Source organism: Perca fluviatilis, chromosome 14 (assembly GCF_010015445.1).
Source record: "Perca fluviatilis chromosome 14, GENO_Pfluv_1.0, whole genome shotgun sequence".
Lineage (NCBI taxonomy): Eukaryota > Metazoa > Chordata > Actinopteri > Perciformes > Percidae > Perca > Perca fluviatilis.
This window is the reverse complement of record NC_053125.1, coordinates 11110494-11134582: the sequence shown is the minus strand read 5'-3', so window position 1 is coordinate 11134582 and position 24089 is coordinate 11110494. Positions and strand designations below refer to the sequence as shown.

The 24089-nt window shown below is 40.3% G+C and overlaps 1 protein-coding gene across 2 annotated transcripts in view; it reads right to left on the bottom strand.

The window, feature by feature from the left end:
- Nucleotides 1–24089, bottom strand: part of ppp2r5b (protein phosphatase 2, regulatory subunit B', beta) — a 38596-nt gene that overhangs the window by 6115 nt on the left and 8392 nt on the right. For both annotated transcript variants that reach the window (XM_039822716.1, XM_039822717.1), the window contains exons 2-8: nt 12018–12214; nt 10325–10426; nt 9142–9234; nt 8456–8586; nt 7215–7274; nt 4063–4171; nt 799–852 (exon numbers count right to left, since the gene is read on the bottom strand). In XM_039822716.1, the coding sequence (XP_039678650.1) occupies nt 799–852; nt 4063–4171; nt 7215–7274; nt 8456–8586; nt 9142–9234; nt 10325–10426; nt 12018–12214 (746 nt within the window). The remainder of the gene's footprint in view (nt 1–798; nt 853–4062; nt 4172–7214; nt 7275–8455; nt 8587–9141; nt 9235–10324; nt 10427–12017; nt 12215–24089) is intronic.

Genomic DNA, 24089 nt, shown 5'->3' with positions numbered 1-24089 from the left:
CACCAGGGGCCATGCCAGTGGTCCCACTTTTGTTTATTTAACTTAGTTCACAGTAGAGCTGTTAAAGTTATATCACCCAAAAATCTTTCTTTAGGAGTCATACAAAGTCATACATTATGATTTATATGTTATCTGTTAAATTGAGCAATAGAGTCTGAAAAGTAGTAAGGCGGGCAGTTACTAAACTCTAACTGAGTGTGTATTATTTGGAGCGATGGGCCTTCAGAGCAGTGGTCTTTTGTTTTCAGGATAATGGGCCGTCAAGACTATGGGCTTTTGGTCCAATACGACATCTTTCGAACTATGGTGGTTTCAGAATAATGGGCCACTGGGCAGTCATCGTTCACCAGCTAGTTGCTAATTTGTCTGTCTGCTGTTTGGTGATGGGCAGATAGTGTACAGTGGGCTTATCAGAACTGTTAGACTAAAACAGCTGCCTGCGGCTGCTTGAAAGATTTATAAAACAATAAAGTTGCAGGCCATTAAACCCAAAACAATATGCTGAAAGATGCTAAAACGCTTTGTAAATCTACAGACTGGGATAATTCTATGTAGGTTTGTCACTTGATGCAACACCTTTCACATTACATGTGGTCATTTGAGTCATTGTTTACAGAAAAATACTGATTTGTGCAGCTTTAAACCTATACGATTCTTTCTTGCCACATCTGACTTCTTTATAGTGAGTGATGTTACCCTGGTTCAATATCACAGCAATTATCTTGGTTAACAGAAATTTAATTTCGATTAGCAAGTGTGTTGTAGTAAGTACAATCATGTAATGAAACACAGTCTTACATATTCAGTCACTGTAGCATCTTTTTCCATAAACTGCACCACACAGTAGGCCAGCTGTAAGGACAGAGAAGAAGTGGTTAGAACACACACACACACACACACACACACACACAAAAACCCACACACATTCCCTGAAGCTGTCAAAAAGACAAGGGGGATCTTAGCACTTATCCCTCAGGATTACACACTGCTAAAGATCGGAAAGACAAGTTTTCCAAGGAGAGATGTGTGTCACACGTGTGTGTGTGTGTGTGTGTGTGTGTGTGTGTGTGTGTGTGTGTGTGTGTGTGTGTGTGTGTGTGTGTGTGTGTGTGTGTGTGTGTGTCTACTTCTACATCAGCTTATGTCTCCTCTTATGTGATCTGCAATCATTTCCGATAATTCAGTAATTCAGTGTGTGTGTGTGTGTGTGTGTGTGTGTGTGTGTTTTGCGGTTGCCCCCTCCACCCAGGCCGGTTGCCGTGGCAAGTGGACACCGTGGCGACGGAGACTGTGTGTGCGTGTGTTTACTTCGGAAGGAGTGATGTCACACACACAAAGTCCCTTAAGGGCGATGTGAGATAGAGTTTAGACCTCTTGTCTCTGCCTCTCTGTCTTTCCTCTTCTGTCCTATTTATACCTTTGCCGTGTTCAAAGGATTACTGTAACTGGTCTATTTTACGACTTTTAGATAAGTAAGTTCAAGTGTCAGCGATATAAAAGTATGTTGTCCAATTATATAGTTACAGACAGTAGAGGTTGTGTACTGCCAGATTATTGATGGTTGTTCTCTGACAATCTTTTTGTAGGACAATCACTTTTTATTTTCTTCGTTGTTTTATTGTTTTTGTTTCTGTCTTTGTCTCATTCCTGACCTGTAGCTCCATTGTCAGTCTCCCTGCCTGTCTGGCTTTCACATCTTCAATAGCTTTCATCTTTTTTACCCGTCCAATCCCTTTTTCCTTCTGACGGTGCACCTTTCTTGTTCTTCTCCTCTCGCTTCATCCCTAACTTTACTGTCCCTCACTCGCACCACAACATGGTTACAGAAGCAGAGGGAAAGAGGGAGCGGAGGCTAAAAAAATAAAAAAAAGAAGGGATCTGTGACAGCAGGGATGTCAAGTTTGAAATGAAAGAAAAAGTAGGAAAAAAAAAAAGGGGGATTAAAATAAAGGTGCTGATCGGTCAAACTATTTAAAGTATTAGCGAGGCATTAGAGAAGCTGTTTGGGGTAAATGTGATGTTGGATTCTGTTGTCAGGTTGGGCTTTGTGGGTGCAGAAGGCCGTTGTTAGGCTAAGGATTATGGACATTGTAGTGTTTTTAAGGCTGAGATTTTAACAATATTGATTTGAGCTCTAATGTTTCTAATGATTCTTGTCTGTAAAGTTGTTACCACCTGCATGTCAAAAAGTAGCCTTTCCATGCTTTTAACACTTCTTTCAATGACTCTGTCAGGTATAAACAACATACAGTAAGTCAGCCTGTTCTGTGAATCAGGCGGACTTATTCACAGTGTCAGTTTTGAAGTCGAGAACATGCTGTTAAGTTTGTTATCGACTCAAAACTTGATAATTGGAACCATGATGTGTAACCATGTTTGTGGCTACACGATGTAGCTCTAACCGCTGTTACTACAATTCAGTGACATGAATATAAATGAGAAAACCCTTCATAGGCTACGGGAAGGATGATTCAAACATGTTTCACAGTGTTGAGAAACCTTTAAGATGGATAAACGGTGCTGCTGTGATATTATGTATTGATATTTAGAACTGGGTCACTCCCGCGCAGCCACACCTACTAAGCACAAAACTGCTGTCCACTGGCATCATGTATCCCCCGTGACCCCTGTCAAACCCAGTGTGTGTTTGAGTTTGTGAATAATGTATGTGTGTGAACCACAGAGAGAGAGACGGGGAGGAGAAATGTAGGGCACGGTGATGCTGAGACTCAGAATACATACACACACACACACACACACACTGTACAAACTGTACCTTCTGCATAATTAAAATAATGTGTGGCAGGAACAATATGCACACACAAACACACACAATAGACTGGTTGCCATCTGTGATGTCAAATATTATAATAACCCAAACACATATTTACACACACTCAAACACCAAAGGCACGCACGCACGCACACACACACACACACACACACACACACACACACACACACACACACACACACACACACAGTAATTCAAAGGTGAGCGCATCTCTCTGTGGTATTGTCTGTGACCTAACTCTGCCTCCTAGTGGTACATTTGACACATTGCAGGAACCCCTTACTACTACTACCATTGGAAAGACCATTAATGTATTGTTGATTTATCAGGATAAGAAAAAGACCTGAATTACTTCTTAGTAGAGATGCCAATAGTTGGAGGAATAAGGTCTCTAAAACCTAAAAACTATAGTTTGAGTTTAGTAGACTAGATATGGTTTCAGCGGCTTTTATACCCTGGTAACCACAAAATATAATTCAGACTCAGAGTTTTGTTGCTTTTCTTTGCTTGAAAATGGTATCCAGGACACAAAATATCAGCTGAAAGGTACAACAGACGATCACATAAACATCTGTTTCCTGCATGCGGATTTAGACATGGCATCAAACTATATCAGCACATTTTGGTACAGTGTAACTGCATTTGTGGTATTGAAACGAAACACTACTAAATGAGTGTCAAACGAAAAATAAATGAGTGTCGAACGTTTTTAAAGCAGAAAGGTATCAAAAGAAACGTGGGCTAATAAGGCATTAATAATTTATCTAATAATTAATTTGATCAAAATTGCCATATGGACAATTGCAAAATCAAAATCGCAGGAGGCGCAATATTTGCTAAAGGCAAAATATGTGTAAAAATACCATTCTGAATTATTGTGGTGCTGCAGAGATGGCCCAGCCTACAAATGGTATCATGCAGACTTAAGAAAAAAATCTTTCTTTGGTACAGCTCATCGCAAAAAAAAAAAGTCACACCACGGTCATTTTAATATACTTTTCCATAAAAATGAGAATAATATGCAAAAAAAATGACAATTTCTTCCAATATCGTGAATCATATTGCAATTGCAGTATCAGTAATTTATTTACTTATTTAAACATTTTAATTAGAGGATAAACCCCTTGAGATGCACCATCTCGTTTTCAAGGGCTAATCGCAATTAGATATTTTGCCAAGCCCTAGTGCTGATACTAGCCGTTACGAAATAGTCCAAAATACAAACAAAGACATTTAAATACTGGAGTATGCAGGAAAAGGTCACTGACCTGTGCGTGGAAGATGGAAAGGGACTTTGCCGTGTGTAGCGGGATGAGAACCCGAACCAGGAACTGTTTGTGTTCAGCCTTCAGCGGCAGGGCGAAGCCATTTATGATGCTAAAGGAGAGGAAAAGACAGGACAGTTACAGTTAAATACTTTCATCATGTAGCACTCTTTTTTTTTTTAATCACGTTGCTTTCTTACTGGCAAAAACAACAAGGTGATATTTTTGTTATTTTATCTCCGCATTTACACAAAAACATCACATATTACTCATCAAATCTACTACTAACATCTGTGTAGGCATGTGCATTCGTCTGTGTGGTGGAGTTTATTCTTGTACTGTGTCCGTTTCCAAGTGACTGGACAAATGCGTGGTCTGCTGTTCACTGCTGCACTGACTGACATAGCGGTAGTTCAGCATACAGAAGGAAGAGTATGAGCAGTGGACGAGTGGGAACTAAACTTGTGAAGTATGACTCTTATTTAGCAGCTCTTTATTTATCGGTTTGTCTCTGTATCAGTCAGTCTGTCTGTCTGTCTGCCTTCATTTTCTAATAGCATCTTTGTTTAATAGAACATTTCTTTAATATCTCCCTCCTGCTGTTCCTCTCATCTTTCTTCCTGCCTCCTGTCTTCTTTCTCTCTCGCTTTCTTTCTGTACAATGCATCCTCGCTCGTCCATCTCTCTCTCTCTCTCTCTCTCTCTCTCTCTCTCCCCCTCTCTTCGTGTGTGGGAGGAGCTATAAATACCCCTGTTACCACCAACATGAATACAAACCTCTCTCTCCTCTCCTGCTCTCCCTCCTTTCTCCACTTCTGACTCACCGTTCACTCACTCATCCTCTCTCCATCCCTCATCCCTCCATTCCTCCCTCTCTTCTCACCTTGAATTCATCATATCCTCTAACTCCCCTCTCTTTTCTCTATATTAACCCATAGCTCTCAAACCTCAAACGTCATCGTCCATTTTTGATTTCACGTTTTTTTTTTTTTTGATCAGGTGAAATGGTGGTCATGGGTTGGAAGAAAGGTTTCAGATTTTGTATGAAGCTCTTTATCCTTCAGGTTTGGAAAAACAAAATCAAAAAATGTTGCGCTAAAAATATTTAAGCACTTAACCAGCATTCAGACAAATCACTCTAGTCTCTCTAAATCCATCCCTCTTTTCAACTCTCTTCATTTTTGATTTATGTTTAGACACGGGGCGACAGTAGTTCAAGTCCTTGCATGGACGAAGTATGGAGTGTGGACCGGTAGCTGGAAAGGTGCCTGTTCGCCTCCTTTGCACTGCCGAGGTGTCCTTGAGCAAGGCGCTGAAGCGCCAAACACCCAACTGCTCGGGGCGCTATCCTGTGAGGCAGCCCCTTCGCTTTGACATCTCCCTATACATAATGAGTGTATTTGAGCCTGTGTGTGTCAATATATATAACATGGTGAAATGTTTTTTTTTAGTAAAGTAGAACTTTGTTTTGTAACATCAATAAAGAGTATTTAAAGGCCCTTCTGTCTTATCAGTATCAAATAATGAACGACAAAGACAGAGCTAGATTCCAGCCCAGAATGCCCTTGAGAGAAATTAATATTTATTGACTCTAATACTGAGTTGTTTGTTTGCTTGATTTCTCATCTTCCATCGTCATTTGTTTATTCTCTGTCCCCTTCCATGTGTCCGTGTCTCAATCCTTCGATCAACATGTCTGTTTATGTAACACAAGTACGTCAATATAACAATATCATTGCTAGTTTCTCCGTCTCAAACTTGAGTAAGGAGAGATAAAGCTCTGCAGCATGTCTACATCTCACATGGGAGAAACGTTGCTCTGCTTTCTTTACAAGAAAAAAACTCTAACTCCCCTCTCCTTTTATGTACGTTAGCATAACAAGGCCAATTCCTACCTAGTCGGCTAATTAGCTAGGTTGTCATGTAGCTTGGATTTTTACATCATCAAAGTGAAAAGCCAGTGTTAACGGCAGCAGCTAGATGGCTATCAGAGTTCAAACGTTTCTCTGAGAAAGACACACAACTCTGAGTCGAGCAAATATAAAAAACATGTTTTTGGTCACGCTGACGTTAGCCAACAGAAGCCAGCTATCACTTGCTCTTAATAATACAAGCTCTCTGTCAAACTAGTGCAGTCTGTCCAGCCCTCTTTTCAAGGCTTTTCCACTTCTTCTATGTATGGAATCAGTACAAATGTCTGCTTTAATAGTGTTGAATAATGAAAAACAAAGGTAACAAAAGATTCCAGAAAGTGGAATTTCCTTGAGAGAAAAGAAACTATTCATTGCTTTTTTTTAGCTGTTGCCCCTTCTTCCAGTCTTTACGCTAAGCTAAGCTAAACTAGCAACACCCTGACTACAGTAAAGCACAGACATGAGGTTGATCTTGTGTGTTTCCCAAACTGTTGAGCTATATATATATATATATATATATATATATATAATGATATATATAATATTCCTTTAACATCATTCTGCATACAAAGGGAGTAAGGCAAACAAACAATATATCACCAATCTTGTTTGTATTCATCCTTCATTTTCTCTCTCCCTTCCTTTCTCTTTATTGCTGTCATCTCTCCATTCTTGTTTCCATCGATTTGTGTACGAGCTCAGGCAAAGAGCAAGACATGATTATCAGTTTGGCTTCCTTCCTTGCTCTCTCATTCCTATCTTCCTCATTTTTCTCTTACTGGCCTCAGAGACAAAACAACACACCTCTGAGTCATTTCTCATTTACGTATTTAACCCTCCTCTTGTTTTGTCTCTTCTTCCTGCCACCCCCCCAGCTTTACTCATTTGCCTCCTGCCTTTTAACTCATCTCTTATTCTGTCAGGCTTTGCAGCCACAGTTGGGTTTACCTGATAAGAAAGAGGGAAGAATGATAATAAATCAAAAATAAATGCATACTGTTTTTTGTGTTGAGCAGTTGCAGTATTGGCTGTGCTTTGTCGCCATTTTTCGTAGTTGCTTAATTCATTGGGTTACCAGCTGTCTCATGAATAGGCACAGCTGGCCAAGTACAGTATGTGTGTATATAAGTGCGTGTGTGTTAACACTCAGCTCCAAATGCATTCATTAAGCCACGATATACTACAAAGTATGTTTTCCAGCAGAGTATGCTCCAAAGTGTCTGCGTGATTGTGAATACGAACCTGCCGAGGATTTCCAGAAGCTCCGCGACTCCGTTGAAGTGCTCAGTTTCATATATGAACCTGAAGATCAGATACAACCGATACAAAACACACACACACACACACACACACATAGAGTGACTCGTCATGATGCATCGCTAGGTCAAGCAAAAAGTAAAAGCAACTTAAAGAAAGACTGCAATTCTTGAAATAGTAAAACATTGTTAACTTCCTGTACAATTACAAATGCATATAATTCCCTGGCATTCTTGCCTTTTCTAAGGAATAGATTCATATCATGATGTACTGTGTCTGGAATACAACGCTGTCACCTATGTGATGTTGTCATGTGAGAGAGACATGAAGTGCAATAACTGCTGTCAAACTGTAGAAACAACGATACAGAAACCAGTTAACTGAGACAGAAATAGAGCATGTTGCAGCACTGCAGCTCTCCTGTGCTTGCATTATACTGCAAAGACAACAATTCAGTCACACTTGGTAAAGGGTTAAGATGAAACATGATTGTACATCACAGCACTCTTGTTGGTCAAAGCTGTTTAACCAATTATTTGAGGAGATTTGAGTAGCAACTCTCAGGATAGATGTGAGTGTTAGGACTGCAAATGTGCACAGTCATGTTTGTGCACGCTGTGTGCCTGTTTGTGTGCATGTGTGGCAGAATACTACTTTATCTGAGCCAGAAAAATACTTCATTATAATAATAATTCTCAAAAATTTAGACGACAACCCAGTCCCATTTTCCTCTGTGTTGCTGCCCCATTGACATATTGTGCAGACCGTAATTACAGTGTAAAAGCAGCTGTGTGGGAAAACTGTTAACGTCAGCCTCTTAGGTGTAGTTCAGAGTCAGCAAAAGAACTACAGAAGCATTAACAAATTGGTGACCAAACGGGTGCAAAGCCATCACCACTGGCACTCATATATAAAAAAACATTAATATTATTATCACTAGTACTGATGCAGCTAATTAAAAAGGAGCTGTAAACTGTTTGTCTGGTTTCACTTGTTAAATAACCACTCCAAATAACCAAAGAGGTTTTCTATTGTTCCCATACAATTTTTTTCCTGTTTTGTGTTTTCAAATCATGATGCACCAAGCTAAAACAATGCACTACAGAGGTCATTAGCACAGCTTTTTGCCCTGCTGATGGTCTTCGTTGGCTAATTATTGATTTCTTGAATGCTATAAATAGCAGTCTTAAATCCTGTGCATTGGATTGGTGAAAGGCAGCCTGTACCTGAGGAAGATGTTGTTGATCTGTTTGCGGATGTAGGCTCGGAGGCCCAGTAGTTTTCCATAGACACGGTGTAGGATGGTCTTTAGGTACTCCCTCTCCCTGGGGTCCTCGCTGTCAAACAGCTCCAGGAGCTACGCACACGCACACAGATAATAGATAAAGAAGATGATTACAGACACAAATACAGTACGTTTGTATTATGGTTCTTGTGGGGACCTTTTCTGACTGCATTCACTTTTTAACTGTTTAACTATTCTTAAACATAAATAAAAACAAAACATCTGACTGTCAAAATAATCTTATTTGTTGCATTTTCTTTCTCTTGTGAAAATATTTCATCATGGTGGTATTTTTACCACCCACCAAGCAAAATGAATATTACATTAACTGTATTTTTTCCTGATCAATTTCTAAAATAAAGCAGGACATTAGACATAAAAATGTAACTGTCTTTTGGTAAATTATTATTTATATGTGCCCCAACTTAGATATCAAAATTTGAGAGCACTCCAGCAGGGATTTTACTAGGTTCTGCGATGCGTTTTAGAGGAGCGCTTCATTTATTTATACCTTTTCATTTATCAGGATTTTAGAAACATTTTAGAGCTTTGGATTTCACAAGAGAGAGAGAGAGAGAAAGAGAGAGAGAGAGAGAGAGAAAGAGAGAGAGAGAGAGAGAGGATTACCTGCAGGACAAACTTCTGGTCGACGTAACGTTTGGCCATGGAGGGCTGGAAGTCCGGGCTCTCCAGGAAACGCAGAAAGAACTCGTACACCAGCTAACACAGGCACAAACAGCTAGCAATTAGTCATTAGTCATTTAGTGTCTGTGTTTATCTCCTTAGGGAATAGTTTAACGTTTTGGGAATTATTAATGTTCTTTCCGAGAATTAGATGAGAAGACTGATAACACTCTCATGTGTGTACACTATACACTGTACTGCCTAACTATGTAGCTGAAGCCAGCTGCTGGTTAGCTTAGTTTAATTATAAAATACGGCTTTTTTTACTGCTAAGTTAAGCTAACAGGGTGAGGTTCATATTGACCGGACAGATATGAGAGTGGTGTCAATCTTCTCATCTAATTCTTAGCAAGAAAGTGTATTTTTCCAAATGGCACACAATGTTATTGTTTTTGCTTTTTAAAGCTGCTCCAGGTAACATAGCATGATAATCGCTCAAAATGGCAGCAAGAGGTGACTCTTTCAAAAAATCTGAGCTTAAGCACCCAGAAATCTTAAAAGGTGACATAAAATAGCTTCACCTGCTGACTGTATGCTTAAGTTTAGACCAAAAGATCCCAACTGAGCCAGAAAGGGAAAAAAGATGTTGCTTTATGAGACAGTTTGGATTTTCCAACGTAACGTTTTGATTCATCTCTTCCTGAAGGTGCAGAAGTGACTGAACACCACAACCAACTGTCCTCTGGGCAAACATCAAAAGTGTATTCAGGAGATGTAACATTCTTCTTTGCTTGAGCTCCATTTCGTAATTCAGGTTTATAAAACAGGAACATTTGGGCCTTAAATCCAAAACTGCAGATTTAACTGATCAGCTGAACGCTGCATTAAAAGCATTGAACACCTGGTGGGAGTTGTGTGCATTATGGCATCGTCAGCCCTGCAAAATATATTATATAATATATAGAAGGGCCCATTTTTAACGGCATTAACTGGCATTCCATTGTGTTTCACTTAAAAACCAAGCATCACTTCCCAAAAAAAGTCAACATGTTTTGCTGAATATATCTTTTCCAAGAGAAACTGTCTTTTACCCCTGCAGGGGAAAATGCATGACATTATGTAAATCGTCAGGATATGGTTATAATTTTACCACAACGTGAATTTGTGTGCTGTATGTATGAGTAACCTGCAGATGCGGCCAGGAGGCTTCGAGTGTTGGCTCATCTTCCTCAGGATCAAACTCTGGATTCTCGCTGGGTGGGAGAGTCCGGAAGATATTTACCGAGATCTGGAAAAGCGCAAACGAGGAGGAGGGAAGGAGAGCAATGGCAACAGGAGGAGGAGTGTGAGGAAGAACATGGGAAGAGGAAAAGATGGAATGGATGAGAGGAGGGATGTGGATAGAGGAAGGGGATAAGGGGAGATGAGGGAAAAGCAGATCAGACGGAAAAGGGAAGGGAAAGGGGAAGTGAAAAGGGAAGGAGGTGGAGAGGTAGAAAGGCAGATTAAAAAGAGCCCCTAGCCATACAGAACATTCCTGTTCATGATATGGATATCCTTGCCATAAACTCAGGATTGAGAGAAAACTGAGGGATGCAATAGCTGTATTTTCCCAAAACTATGGTCTCTGATAAACCAACAACTCTGAAAAAAAACATCCTTTGACTCATTCCTAGACCTCATCCTGCTGATATTTTAACACGATGCGCGTCACAGATGTGCATCACCAAATTAGCTCTCAGGATAGATCCGGGATGAATAGCTGGTGTTATAAAACGATGTCAATTATCATTCAAATTTAAATTTTTCATGAGTCCTTTATCAAAGGGACAATTAGGTGGGTTTCCATCCACTAAATCGTGTTTGATGCTGTTCACTGACTGTGTTTGAGAAGAACAACTGGTAAGTTATGTAACCTGACTGCTCGCAAACTCATGATTTATTCAACAAATGCATATCCACTGGCCATTTAGTGCATAAACTACAGTACAAAAAGCAAGTGTGGTAAATCCCAACGCCCCAATTCAGCATTCTTTTCTCTTCTGTTCTTTCCTTCTCTCCAAACGTCTGCTTGCATTAGTAAAAGTTCTAATTGCAGGAGGATATAGGCTCATTTTACATTACCATGTAAACCTCACTTGGATATAAAAAAAATCGGTTACAAATCGTTGAGAGATAACTACAATTAGACTAAAATTCCACAATATTTCCACGTTTGGGAAACATCATCTGGCTCTCTAACTTTTCTTTCTTGGCCTCCCTCTTCCTCCTGTATAACATGTATTCTGTTGCACTGCACTCAGGCTCTAACCTTTGCACTTATTAGCAACTTATATTAAAGAATGTAAGCTTTCTTTTACCTTATGGCCACACATTAAAGCCTTTGCCCACTTCCCTTTCATTTTCCCTCCATCTCTGTCCTATCAGCATTTTCACATCCTCTGGGTATAGTGACTCCATAACATAAGCTATATCCTCTGCTCACTTTACCTTCTTTCCTTTTCCTTTCCCCCTCTCTATATCCTCTGGGACCTCTGGTGCTTTGTGTCGGTGTCCACATATTTTCCACCACACTCTCTTTCCTCTCCATCCCTCTATTTCTCTCCATCTGTGCGGCCTATTGCTACTTAGCACCCTGTGCAAATGTTCTATCTCTCCCTTCCGTTCTCCTCTCCTCAACACTTTTGATCATAGCCTCTGGTGACCTGTGGAAATGCTTTTCTGGCTTTCAACATTTCATTTGCTCATCCACATTGACCCGATTATTTATTTTTTTCGGCATTTAGATATTTAGCATTTACTCATCTGTCTTCCATTTCTCTCTTTTCATCTATCCATTCACTAGTCCATTATTTCCACCCCTATTCTCCCCTACATACCATCTTTATAGCCTCTGGGTACAGAGGCTCTATGAGGACTCCTCTGCTAGTGGCCACGCTCTCCACCAGCTCGTTGAGCGCCGCACGTTTGATCTCCTTCCCCTTCAGGTCAGCCACGCAGTCCAGGAAATCAAACAGCACGCAGCACTGCTGCAGCTTCTTACAGAACAGGTCGTGTAACTCTGCCACCGGGGCGTCTGGAGGATTGAGAGGCGGAAAGGAAGGACGAAAGAAAGAGAGAAAGACACATGTTAGACAAATAGGTTAAAGGACACAAAAAGGCCAATGCAGCTCAGCCAAATCTGACGGAGTCCCTTAAAGGCGCATTGGGTTTGGTAGTGACAAAGTGGGAATGTTGGAGTGTACAGAGATGTATTCTACAGGCTAGATCTTCTTTCAAAAGTAATGAGGGAAGGAGAGCAGACGATTACTCCACAAACACATTTGTACACACCCACACACACACAGAGGCTTGCATCCACGCACACACACACACACACACACACACACACACACACACACACACACACACACACACACACACACACACACACACACACACACACACACACACACACACACACACACACACACACACACACACACACACACACATCCACACACACCTTCCTCCAGAGGGCTGTGTTGTATTTCAGTCCCATTACCTGTCAGATTCATTCTCCAGACCTGTCACAATGAAGCAACCTGCTGCCGGCCGCCAGATTAAAACCTTGTGTCTCCAAAAAAAAAATAACACCACTTTTCACAGATGTAGAGAAAGTGGCTGATACCCGTGGATTACTGAACACATGCAGTGAGTTTCAAATTGATTCCACGGGCCTGAGGGGGTGTGAAACTAAAAAAGTTAAAAGAAAATAAAGAAAACAGCAAAGTAGAGAGTTACAGGCTTTGACAGCAGCCAAATGGGAATGCTTGGTTCTTTTTTCTGAGTAACCAGATGATTGATGACTCAATAGCTAAATGTAGCAGTGAAATATCCAATGTTTAGATTCCTATATAGGTGTGTGAGATTTGGTCTGAACAATAATACGCTGATTTACATTGAGATAAATTAGGTCGAAATACACATACATTCTAAAGATGGATCCTAATCATAATGAAAATAGTCTGACTGCTACATGTTGCACAGGCTTTTTTTTCAAATGTTTCAAATGATTTAAAAGTGCAAGGACAAAGAAGCGCTCTGCCATAAAGATGACTTGATTAGATACACCTGCAACATTTTATGCAACCCAATACAAGAGCGTCACTAACTACACCCAAAAAAATGACCATATAGTAAAATGACCAGTGACTCCTTTCTGACACAGTGTCAACAAAACACATTACAAAACGTTACCTGATTGCATTAAATCATACAGGTGTGCTGAGTAAACTGCTTACTCGCTGTACTTACAGTCTTGAACAAATCTCCCTCAGGTCAGAGGAAAACAATGCGGCTTTAAAAATGGCTGGTAAGCAGTCTAGACTAACTGTGCAATTAGAAAGAGGATGATCCAAGAGTCCACACACACACACACGCACACACACATCACTCACTCACAGCAGGAGCGGATTAGATTTAACCCTTCTTAACCCCCAGGTGGGAGAAACAGGAGGGGTAAAGAGGGGCTGCCTGAAGCTCTTCCAGCCCCAGAACCCCTCACCTCTTGTGGACACACCATGACCATCTGCTCCCTTTGGCACAAAGCTGCACAACAATAGACGAGGGCTGCCCTTTGCTCGATGTGTCGAGGCACAAGACACACGCTCTTTTGAGACCATTGAAAACGGCCTTTTAGTCTATATCAATTACACCCAACTCTGCCTTCCATAGTTTAGATGGTGATGAGACAGAGTATCCGTATTTGTACAGCATTTATTTTTAGTCTAGTAATACTAGGGCTGCACAATATGAAGAAAATATGCGATAACGTTGCTGAATATCGCGATAATGATATTACTTGCGATAAATAAACTGATAGTAAGGGCCTAGGGATAGTAGGCCTACTCAGGTCTGCATTTCTGCTGCTTTCAGTATTCTGCTTAAATACAAAAATTGCGTATTGAATTTAAAACAAATGAAAGGAAATCATTTCCAACATTCTTGTATTGAACAAATTGAACATTGAATTGAATATAAAAGCACCACAAAAAAGAATGAAGTGCAGTTTTCTACTGATATTTTCTTTCAACAAACATAAGAGTGTCTATCGCGATATGTTGCATCCTTTCGCGATGTGTATATTGCGCCAGTTGATATTGTGATGACGATAAAAAAAACGATATATTGTGCAGTGCTATCTAATACATAACACGATTACTAAGTTGCTGTTTCATAAAGTCCCAGTTTGGTGATATGGAAATACCTACACGACTTAAATGCAAGAATATTATCCTATTTGATCTGACTGGAAACTTTATGTATTCAGGGTTAAATTTAGTTTATATTTACCAGACTACAACAAGATTGTCCTTTATGCAAGCAATTTTCTCTGAACTTTTCCTTGTTATATGCAGACGATTGTGTGTTGTCTGTGTGTATAAAGGCTCAGAATACCGGGACTGCCCTGCTTCTTGTTTATTGTCCATTCAACATGTAAGACATGACCTGATTGCACTTTTTCTGTTACTTTTCATTAACATTCCTTTTTTTGCCCAATTTACATCTAGTGGCGACATGTACGAGACTGCCCATTGAGCTGTACTGAGCGGCCAATTTGTACTTGAATTGCAGCCATTTCTTAGTGACTGGACAAACGTGACAGACAACTTCACACAGTTTTCAGACTATTTGTCACGAAAAACAAGTGTGAAAAGTTGGGTGAACTCTTTCTTCTGACTTTGCTTCCAGAATGAAGTCTAAATCTGCATGGCGACCACCTCGGTATTATGTGGTTCTTGGCTGGTTTGAGATAGCTCCATCCTCCGATCCTATCCTTCTTCTACCTCGCTCCATTTACCATCCTTTCCTTTCTTTCTCCACCTATCTATTTCCCTTTCCCTTCCTAATTTGATTGATTCCTGATTTCTCATGGACCCCCTTTTTTTCTGTCCAATCCCTCCCTCCCTCCCGTTCTCCCTCTGTAGACTGTGAAGGTGAAATCTAATCCATTTTTTATGGAGAGTAATTGTATAAAGATGTGCCGTGCTGGGACTGAGAAGAAAAAAAAAAGAGAGAACAGAGCGAGGTGAAAAGACGAAGAAAAAAAAGAAGCATGTATGTAGAGAGTGAAATAAGAGGTGAGAAAAAGAGAGGGAAGATGAAGGGAATGAAGAGACTTGGTGGGTCATGTGAGAGCAAGTGTGGGAGAGAGCAAAGAAAAAGAAAATGAAAGCGAGGAAAAGTGTCAGGAGATGACGGGCACAGACAGAGCCACAGTACATATTTTAAGGCAAATGGGCTAAAACGGTTTCTTGGTTGTCTGTGTTTGCTAAATTATCCACCCGTATTACCCCACTGTCTACTATCATGCCTGGAACAGGTAGAAAATGCTTACATTTGGAAGAAACATTTCCGAAAACACAAACTCAGTGAGTGATGGTGTTGAGACAGTGGAGAAACCACCTAATGGCTGTGCTATTATTAGGTCAACGCAGGTTGCTCCAGACCCATTCATTCAATGCAGCTTTAAATATCTTATCAGTGCAGTGATTAGAATATTTACTAAGATTGTAATCACAGCAAGTGAGTTTCTGACAATCCAATTTGGTATTGTGAATGGGTAACAAGCAAGCCTATCTGTGACTATAAAATCCAAAACATTAAATGCATGTAGTTAAATTTGACTTCATGTATTTAATCTTTATTAACTCAGAAAGTCGACATGGCACAGCATTACCAAAGTTAGCCTACATTACCGCAATTATAAATGTAGCAAGTCAAAGCAGTCAGTAAGAAAAGCAATTACTCTGGTATTTTCTTTTCATAAAAAGTAAGCTATCAGTGCTAAAAATGAAGCCAATGCAGAAGTGCCAAAAACTGCAGATCATCGATTGGCCACTTGAGGCTGGCTCCAATAGGGAGTTGATCCCCATAGACCCCCATGTTAAAAATACCCAACTTTACAGCAGAATTAAACATGTTTACAGCCTGGTACAAAAAATGGGTTTTGGTCTCTACAGCTGAGTTTCCTCTTCAGAACAACTGTAACTCACCATTTCAATTATATTCAGGCATAAAGTTCTGCATAGGGCGTTCCACTTTGAGTGACGTGCATATTTTCTACAGTCCATGGTGCTAATACAAAGTGCTTCAAGCTTTGTACTACTCTTCTCTTAATTCTCTGTTCTTCTATTCATGTGACTGTGCAGATAAAGGATCCTTTCAAAATGCACATTCACAAAAGAATGATACATTTACCAGTTTTCGGCTTTTTTATATCCCTTTAGTCATTATCTGACGAACTTACAGTACAGCTCTCTTTTTATTTTTAAAGCCAAGGAGGTAATGTTTTGGGTTCAGTTTGTCTGTTAGCAGAATTCTGGAAAAATGTACTGGCCCAATTTTCATGAAACTTGGTCAAAGGATGTAGCATGGGTCAAGGAATAACCTATTACATTTTGGAGTGGATCCAAATCATGGGGCAGATACACATATCATTTTTTATTTTTGTTAACAGGGCATTTGGCCTTGAGTGCCCTTAGTTATATGGATGTAATATGAAAGAGGTCACTCATACGCCTCTTTTACACATAGTTCCTGGTAAATTACTGGGATAACCTTCCAGGCGCCTCTAGTGATTTGCAAATACAGCCACATTCAGGAAGATTTCCGCCTTGCACCTTTTCACACTTGCCATGGCAATGATGTGGGAAGGGACAGAAAACTGTGCATATCCCTGCAATGTTCCTGCTTGCATTCACACCACAGCCATACCAGCAAAGTCCCTGGAATGTTACTATGTCCTGAGGTGGTGGGCAATTGGTGGGACAGATTTCCCTTCATATCGATCCCTGCTCCCATTCAAACATGACCACCATCTAGGAAATGTCCCTGCACATTTCAGGGAAAGACTGCATGTGTGAAAGGGGCTATAGTGACAAACACGCAGGTAATTATCACCAGACTCTGCAGTTCTTTCAACTTCAGAAAGTGATCATGTGTCAATGTCGTGTTCACAGTATATTTTATATATAAGTGGAAGCCACTTATAGAAGTTGAAATTACATTGAAAAATAGAAATTTAGCAATTTGCTGTGCAGATGTTAATTCTAGAAAGGCCAATGAAAAGTGTACCAAAGTGTGTTTCGCTCACTGAAGGCCAAACACACAAAAGAGCTCTTAGCTGACAGCAAAAGTCCATCCTGCTTCATGCTTTTTTGTAAAGCCAAGTATCATGCACATACAATGTCTCAACAATGGCTCCTAAGCCAGTCCTGTAGCTGTCTAAGAAGAGTAAAAAAAAGAAAAAGTCGTTGGGCCATGAGGAAAATAATGTGCAAAACCTCTGGAGAGGCAACTCAATGAGAGATTCCCTCTCCACGGATGGCTGGGGGTGTAGGTGGTAAAAAAGCAATTACAAGAAAAATGAAGAGAAGGTTTTAACAATAACAGAAATACAGAGTCCAACTGTTCAATTGAGACATACAGTTCTACGACAAGACCAAAAATAAATACGACAAAGGACTCTAAGTCCAAAGGGAGACAGGCAGAGAGAGCTCAAATACAATACGCAGTCTAGAAAGCTACTGGGTCACTTTAAGTTTTGCAGATACTGAGGACTGCTGTGTGATATTATCGGCCATTAAATAAGGAAACATTAAATTGCCAGACATTTTAGTGGAGTCTAATGAGAAATGCTCTCCAATGGTCACACCGTCTGCCTCAGTTGTGCCCGTTCTGCCTCTCTGTCCCTCATTTCAGCCACATCCCCATTTCCCCAGGCCCCTGCATCTTATCATATTAAGCTTTATTGAACAAGATGAACTATCTCAGATGAATTATCCTTACTCAGACCCACTCCGCCCCATGCCCATTGGTTAAGAAGCCTAAAAAATCCTTAAAAAAAGGGTCACAAATATAAAGTTGTTGCTTTTTTAAAGTGTAATTAATTCCCCAAAACAGCTGGGCACTGTAGTTTTTAGGAAACGATACTTAAACAGGAGTAAATAATGCATTTGTTGGGGACTATTTTCAGTGGTGGATTAAAACACATTTGGTATTGGCAGCAGCAGGACGGAGTGTGTGGAATTTATTCCAAATAAACTACAGTGGCCATGTCCATTGTAATGACTGAACATGTCACCCAGTACAACAGTGTGGCTCATTGAGGTGTTTTAATCGTTTTTGGCCAACAATGGAATCAAGTAAAAAGATCGATCAATTGGCTACAAAGGCAATATTTGTTCGTAGGATCGTATATTTTTGTCCTTTTCACAGAATCTGTTGACAGTAAGGAAATGAAGGCATATCTCCAGACGTATCCTTTAAATACACAGAGGAGGAAGAGGCTGATGAAAAAAAGACGACCCGAAACACAGAGAGGGGGAAAAGACGGGATGTGACGTAGACAAGATGGTGAGCGCGGGAGGAGGGAGAGGGGTGGGTGGGTTTGGTGAAAGGAGCAGTAACATAAGTATGAGCGGTGCCAAGCACCCTGCAACAGCATAAAAAAAAAAACACATACACAGCTGCACAAATCTAAATATAGTCCTGCTGGAGAGAGACACAGAGAGGAGAGGAGGCAGAATCTGGGGAGGAAAACAGGAGGGAGGAGAGGGGAGCTGTATAGGGTTAAAAGATGACATCATCCCCTTCGTCCTCCTCCTGCTTCTCTTTCATCTTTCCATCACTCGGGTACCTCCCTTCTCTCTCTCTTTCTCTCTCTTCACTCCCTCCATTAACCTCCAATCTCTCCAAGGTTTTTTTTTTCTCTCTCAAACGAGCTCTAGTCTTTAAATAACAGTTATTGTGTGTGTGTGTGTGTGTGTGTGTGTGTGTGTGTGTGTGTGTGTGTGTGTGTGTGTGTGTGTGTGTGTGTGTGTGTGTGTGTGTGTGTGTGTGTGTGTGTGTGTGTGACAGAGAGAAAGACAGAAAGAGAGGAGTTTTTTTCAATTGGTTGTTTTAGCCACCATCCAAGCCGCCTCTGCACCTCAGTCATTAAGCACACACACACACACACACACACACACACAATGCACAGATACAGTGACGCAGAGAGGAAGAGAGGATGGGGAGGGAGGGGAAGAAAGAGATAGAAGGGGATAGAGGCAGATAAAGAAAGAAAGCAAGAGAAAGACACAGGTATAAATAGTAGAAGGGAGCTACAGCAGCTATCAGAGGTGAGACACCATGCAGAAGTCAGGTTGGTATATATATCACCTTAAGGGGTTTAAGTGACGCTTTAAGTCTATCTCTAAGTAATCTAATCCTCCTTATAACACATCCACTATATCACAAACTGCCTAGGAAACATGTACAACGCATCATCCGGTTTATCAACAGCCTGATTAGAACGGGAAAATGAGGAGTTGTGATGTTATCACGTGTGATTGACTACATCCCCCTCCCGTCTCCCCTCCTCAGATGTTCAAGAAGACTGAAGAGTAAACAGCAATTTACCTTCCGAGAACGAACAGGACAAACCATCCCACTGCTTTAAATTAGAGCAGGAAATACTTGGAAGTCGTCACTTGGTGATGGTAGTGAGAATAGGTAATGAGACAGGCTGGGTACTAGAATATAGCGTGTAAATAGAGTTGTATGCACAGACTGTTTATGGTAATCAAGCCAGACCTGCTGATACTAATAGGATGAGCACATTTTTGACATACATGTGTTCTCTGCTGAGGATGTTGTTTTATTCCTCTCACTTAGCCTGTCTGAGATCTCACCAAATATGAACAGATTGTCATGACATTTGGTGGACAGATTGGTCTTAGGCCAGGGAACAATTCATTACATTTTGACTTTTATCTGGATCTAGAATTTCCACTACACTTACTAAAATAAAATAAAAATAGAGACTGGTTTCCAAATGCTATGGAAAGTTTTCAAGGTCAAAAACTCAATCTCACCTAAAATCCCAATGATGGGTGTTTTTGTGTGTTGATGGAAGTGTGTGCTCTGTGGCTCTTTTCTTTTCTAAGGTGTCGCGCGTAGTGACGACCACACAGAGAATTATAACCAACTCTGCAGCCTCAACCTTGGCGTCTTTCAGCTCATTATTTTGTTTTTACAGCTAACACCTTTACTGTTTTGATATCAGTGTTCTCAGCAAACTTGCTTCCAGCTGCAGGACTCTGTTTTTCAGTTAAAAAAAAAGCTAAAAACTGTATACGCTACCTGCCCAGCACTAAACAGCAGACAGACAAAGTTAGCAAGTTGCTGGTTTACACAGTACAGCCTTTAGCAGCCAAGTTATTATATACAGTAAGCTGTCAGTGCTAATACAAAGTGCTTAAAGCCTTTCATTCTTCTCTTTCCTGTTCTTCATACAGTATGCCTGTGCAGATAAATCATCTTTTAAAATAAATGCACATCCATAAAGAATAATTAATCAGTCTCTCGTAGGGACAAACTTATAGGAATTAGCCCTGACTTTTACCTCAGTAAAAACGCTTCCTAGCCAGCGCTAAACAGCTACCACACAAAGTTAGCGACTGGCTGGTGAACATAGTGGAGCATTTAGCTGCTAAATAGCCAGATATTTTTCTCAGGAGTTTGTTGAGACAAACAGAGCTAAAAGGACAGTGAATATTACACTGACTTACATTTGATGTGTGGACAACAACACAACTCCAAATGTATGCTTATGCTCTATGTCTGTTGGATGTGTAAAAAAAGCAACTTGTTGCTAATATGTTATAGCTATAACAACCACGATAACATGTTAATGTAGTAGGCCCTATGTACAGCCTGTTCTACTGCCCCAAAGTGGCCAAATCAATTGGTTAATGTGACTTAAACTCACGTCTCCACTTACTAGCTTTTTCACTTACTACCTTTCAACGGTACATCACAGTCTTCAGTCAGCAAATTGAAGTTGGTATAGCATATATGGGGAGAACTAAACTAATTTCAAATTTCTAATGAAAAATGTGGAATGTGTTTGAAAGCTGAAAAACGACCTTGAGCTGCATTAGCTATTTTTTGTTAAAGATTATTTTGTCGAAGATGGAGACTGATTCGCGAACTTTACAGGGTGCTTGCAGGGTCAAAATCAATTTCACCTAAAATTAAAAGAATGATGTCCTCGGATTCTGTGTTGATGGAAGTTTGTGCTTACTGGCAGACTTCCATCTTTTTTTTAGGCTGAAACACAATAGGAAAGATTATAAAACAGGACAATTATAATGACAGCCGAGAGAAGTTTTGATCCTCCCTATTAAGGAGCTACACAAACTGAGAGTTTTATTCAAAATTACCTTCTGAAAAATATCAATGATTGAAGTGAAACTCATTACTGATTAACAATGAAAGTGGCAGCCACTGTATTGGGATACATTTTCTTAAAAGCATTGCATTTAAATGGCAGTGGATTTCAAAACATGACAAAGTCTTTATATGCTGTATTCAAGGGACGCATAGGCAGAAACGTCCCATTCACTCTTTAACAAAGGCAGTGAGAGAGGGCTAAGTCATGGCAAAAGATTAAGCGGTGCGCTAAGCCCATCTTTAAATAATCCAATGATACTAATAATACACATTTCCACCACACACAGCATAATGAACCGAGACCAGCTGGGTGTTACATTCTGTGGGTAATGTCTGTATGCTCTGCTGTCTGTAATATTTTGTGGCTTACTCTCCCTATAATAACCTGAATCACTATCAATAAACACATTTAAATACATTGGTATAAATTAAAAGCAGACTTTTTTCAAGTGTCTTTGGGCTACTGGACCTCTTTTATCTCAAATTCTGCTTGACCGTAGAGTGACTTACAGGGATTTTGGATATTGAAATTCTCCTCCAAAAGCAATATTTGCTGTGTGAGATGTACACACAAATTGGAGACAGTTAGTAAACAAATATGGGAGACGGTTATCCCAGCTGGAGACATCCTCAACATTTGATCAGCAGCTTTGTAACCGTCACGTGTTAAATAAAATGTGTTGGTTTGCTTTGCAGCGTCTACATCATGCTTTCTACACCGCTGCAATGAAAAAAAAGTGTTTTTTTTAAACGTGGTTGTGATTTATTGCAAATCTTCCTTCATAATTTCCTTCAATAATGAATCACAACATGTCACCTCTGCATGTCCAGTATTTAATTTTCTTTGTTGACTTAACTTTGCACTGCCTCAGAACCCCAACAGCGTATTTGATAGTAAACACCCATTAAGGTGAAACTTGTGGTTTCTCAATCAGAGCATTTATTTGCCCGAGCATCAGCGGATTCCTTTAAGAATCAACTCTTGCTTCGGCGACACAGCAGCAGTTGTGGTTATTGCATAGCTAGCCATTTCATTACATCCTCTCCCCTGCAATATCCTCTGCTTTCTATTCTTTTTTATCTCGCCGTCTCTCCTCCTCCCACAGTTCCTCCTCCACCTGTCAGCTTAATGTTCAGTCATTTCCTCTCTCCTTATCCACTCCATTTCTTTCGTCACCCCCATCACTTTCTCCCCTACTCTCCCTGATAATTGATCTGAGACCGTCATAGAGCAAAAACTACTTCATGCCTTCTGTAACTCAATACCAGGCCCATCCAGCTGGCCTCTCCCTTACAAACACACACACGCGCACACACACACACACACACACACACACACACACACACACACAAAGGAAAACACACGTGAACATATCATCTCATTCAGGGTAACATTTGACCTAAATCATGTGAGGCTATGTTACATGTTGCATAGGCAATGTCATTTTTGACAAGTGCAGTATCACATTGTGGCCCGAAGAAAAAACAGAAATGACATCTAAGCAGGACAATACACCCGAAAGTTGTGTGCTATTTGTCAGCTTGCAGCTACTTGTGGCGATTAGTGCCAAGGGAATCAGTATTTCTTTTGTTGCAACATACAGTATACTGCAATAGTTTTCTCTCTTGACAATATTACACAGTGTTTTAAGTGAGGCGGTTTCTGCTGATACAGCTTTGTTTGGTCAGCTCGACATTCCTTCATATGTTTTAAATTCTGATGTGACCAGAGTAAAGTGAAAATGTAATGGGAATCATTTTTCAAATTCAAAGAAATTGTATTATTTAATTAAATAACGATTTAGGAAAGAATGTGTGCAGTTATCAGACATCAGCGCAACCTTGTTTGTTTTCACTTCAAACACAAGTTTGACATTTAAAAGCTTACTTTACTTCTTTTTTTTTTTTAATATGGCTGGTACAGCATATCCTTACTCTTCCCTCATTCTGTTATATTTCACGAGAAGATCTTTAAGATTTCATAACGGGCAAGTGTGATAGCATGTTTTCCTTCTAATCCCTTCATTGTTAGAAGTGAAAATGGCCCATTTTTGAGTAGATTATGAAACACAAGCGGCAGTGTATTTTTGTTCTTTCGCAGACAGCAGTGGGAGCATTTTAAATGCATTTCCTATCATTCCATAGAAACAGAAGGCTTGCAAAAGCCCGCTAAGGCCTGCTAAACAGCATCCAGCCCACTGGATGATAGCATCATCAGACAAATGTTTACATGCACAAAGATTGACTACCTGCTGGTCTGCAATAGGGATCTTTCTCTTTCTGATTTGAAAAGAGCACATAAACGGATGCTTCACATTACTACTTTACCTAAAACGCCTAACAACATTGAATTATTTCTGTTATCTCACTCTGATTCAACTCACCATCTGTTACTCTGTGCAACAGAGCCTGATTCAATTACATTGTCTGTAGTGCGCGTCTTATATCTGCAGGGTGTTTCCTGGCTTTTAGTGATGTTTTAATGCTAACGCCAACCAGCAGGATGGATTTTGTGCAGGTATGGGAGATTTAACACTCTCTAAGCTCACCCAACATCCTTAAGGGCCTTACATAGTTATTTGGAGCTGCTCAGCAGCCCTTTAAAAAGCCACTTCTGCTGGCAGCCACTGACTGAAACAGTCAAGGACAGAAACCATCATGCATGTCTATTTTGCCACATGGATATTTCGTTT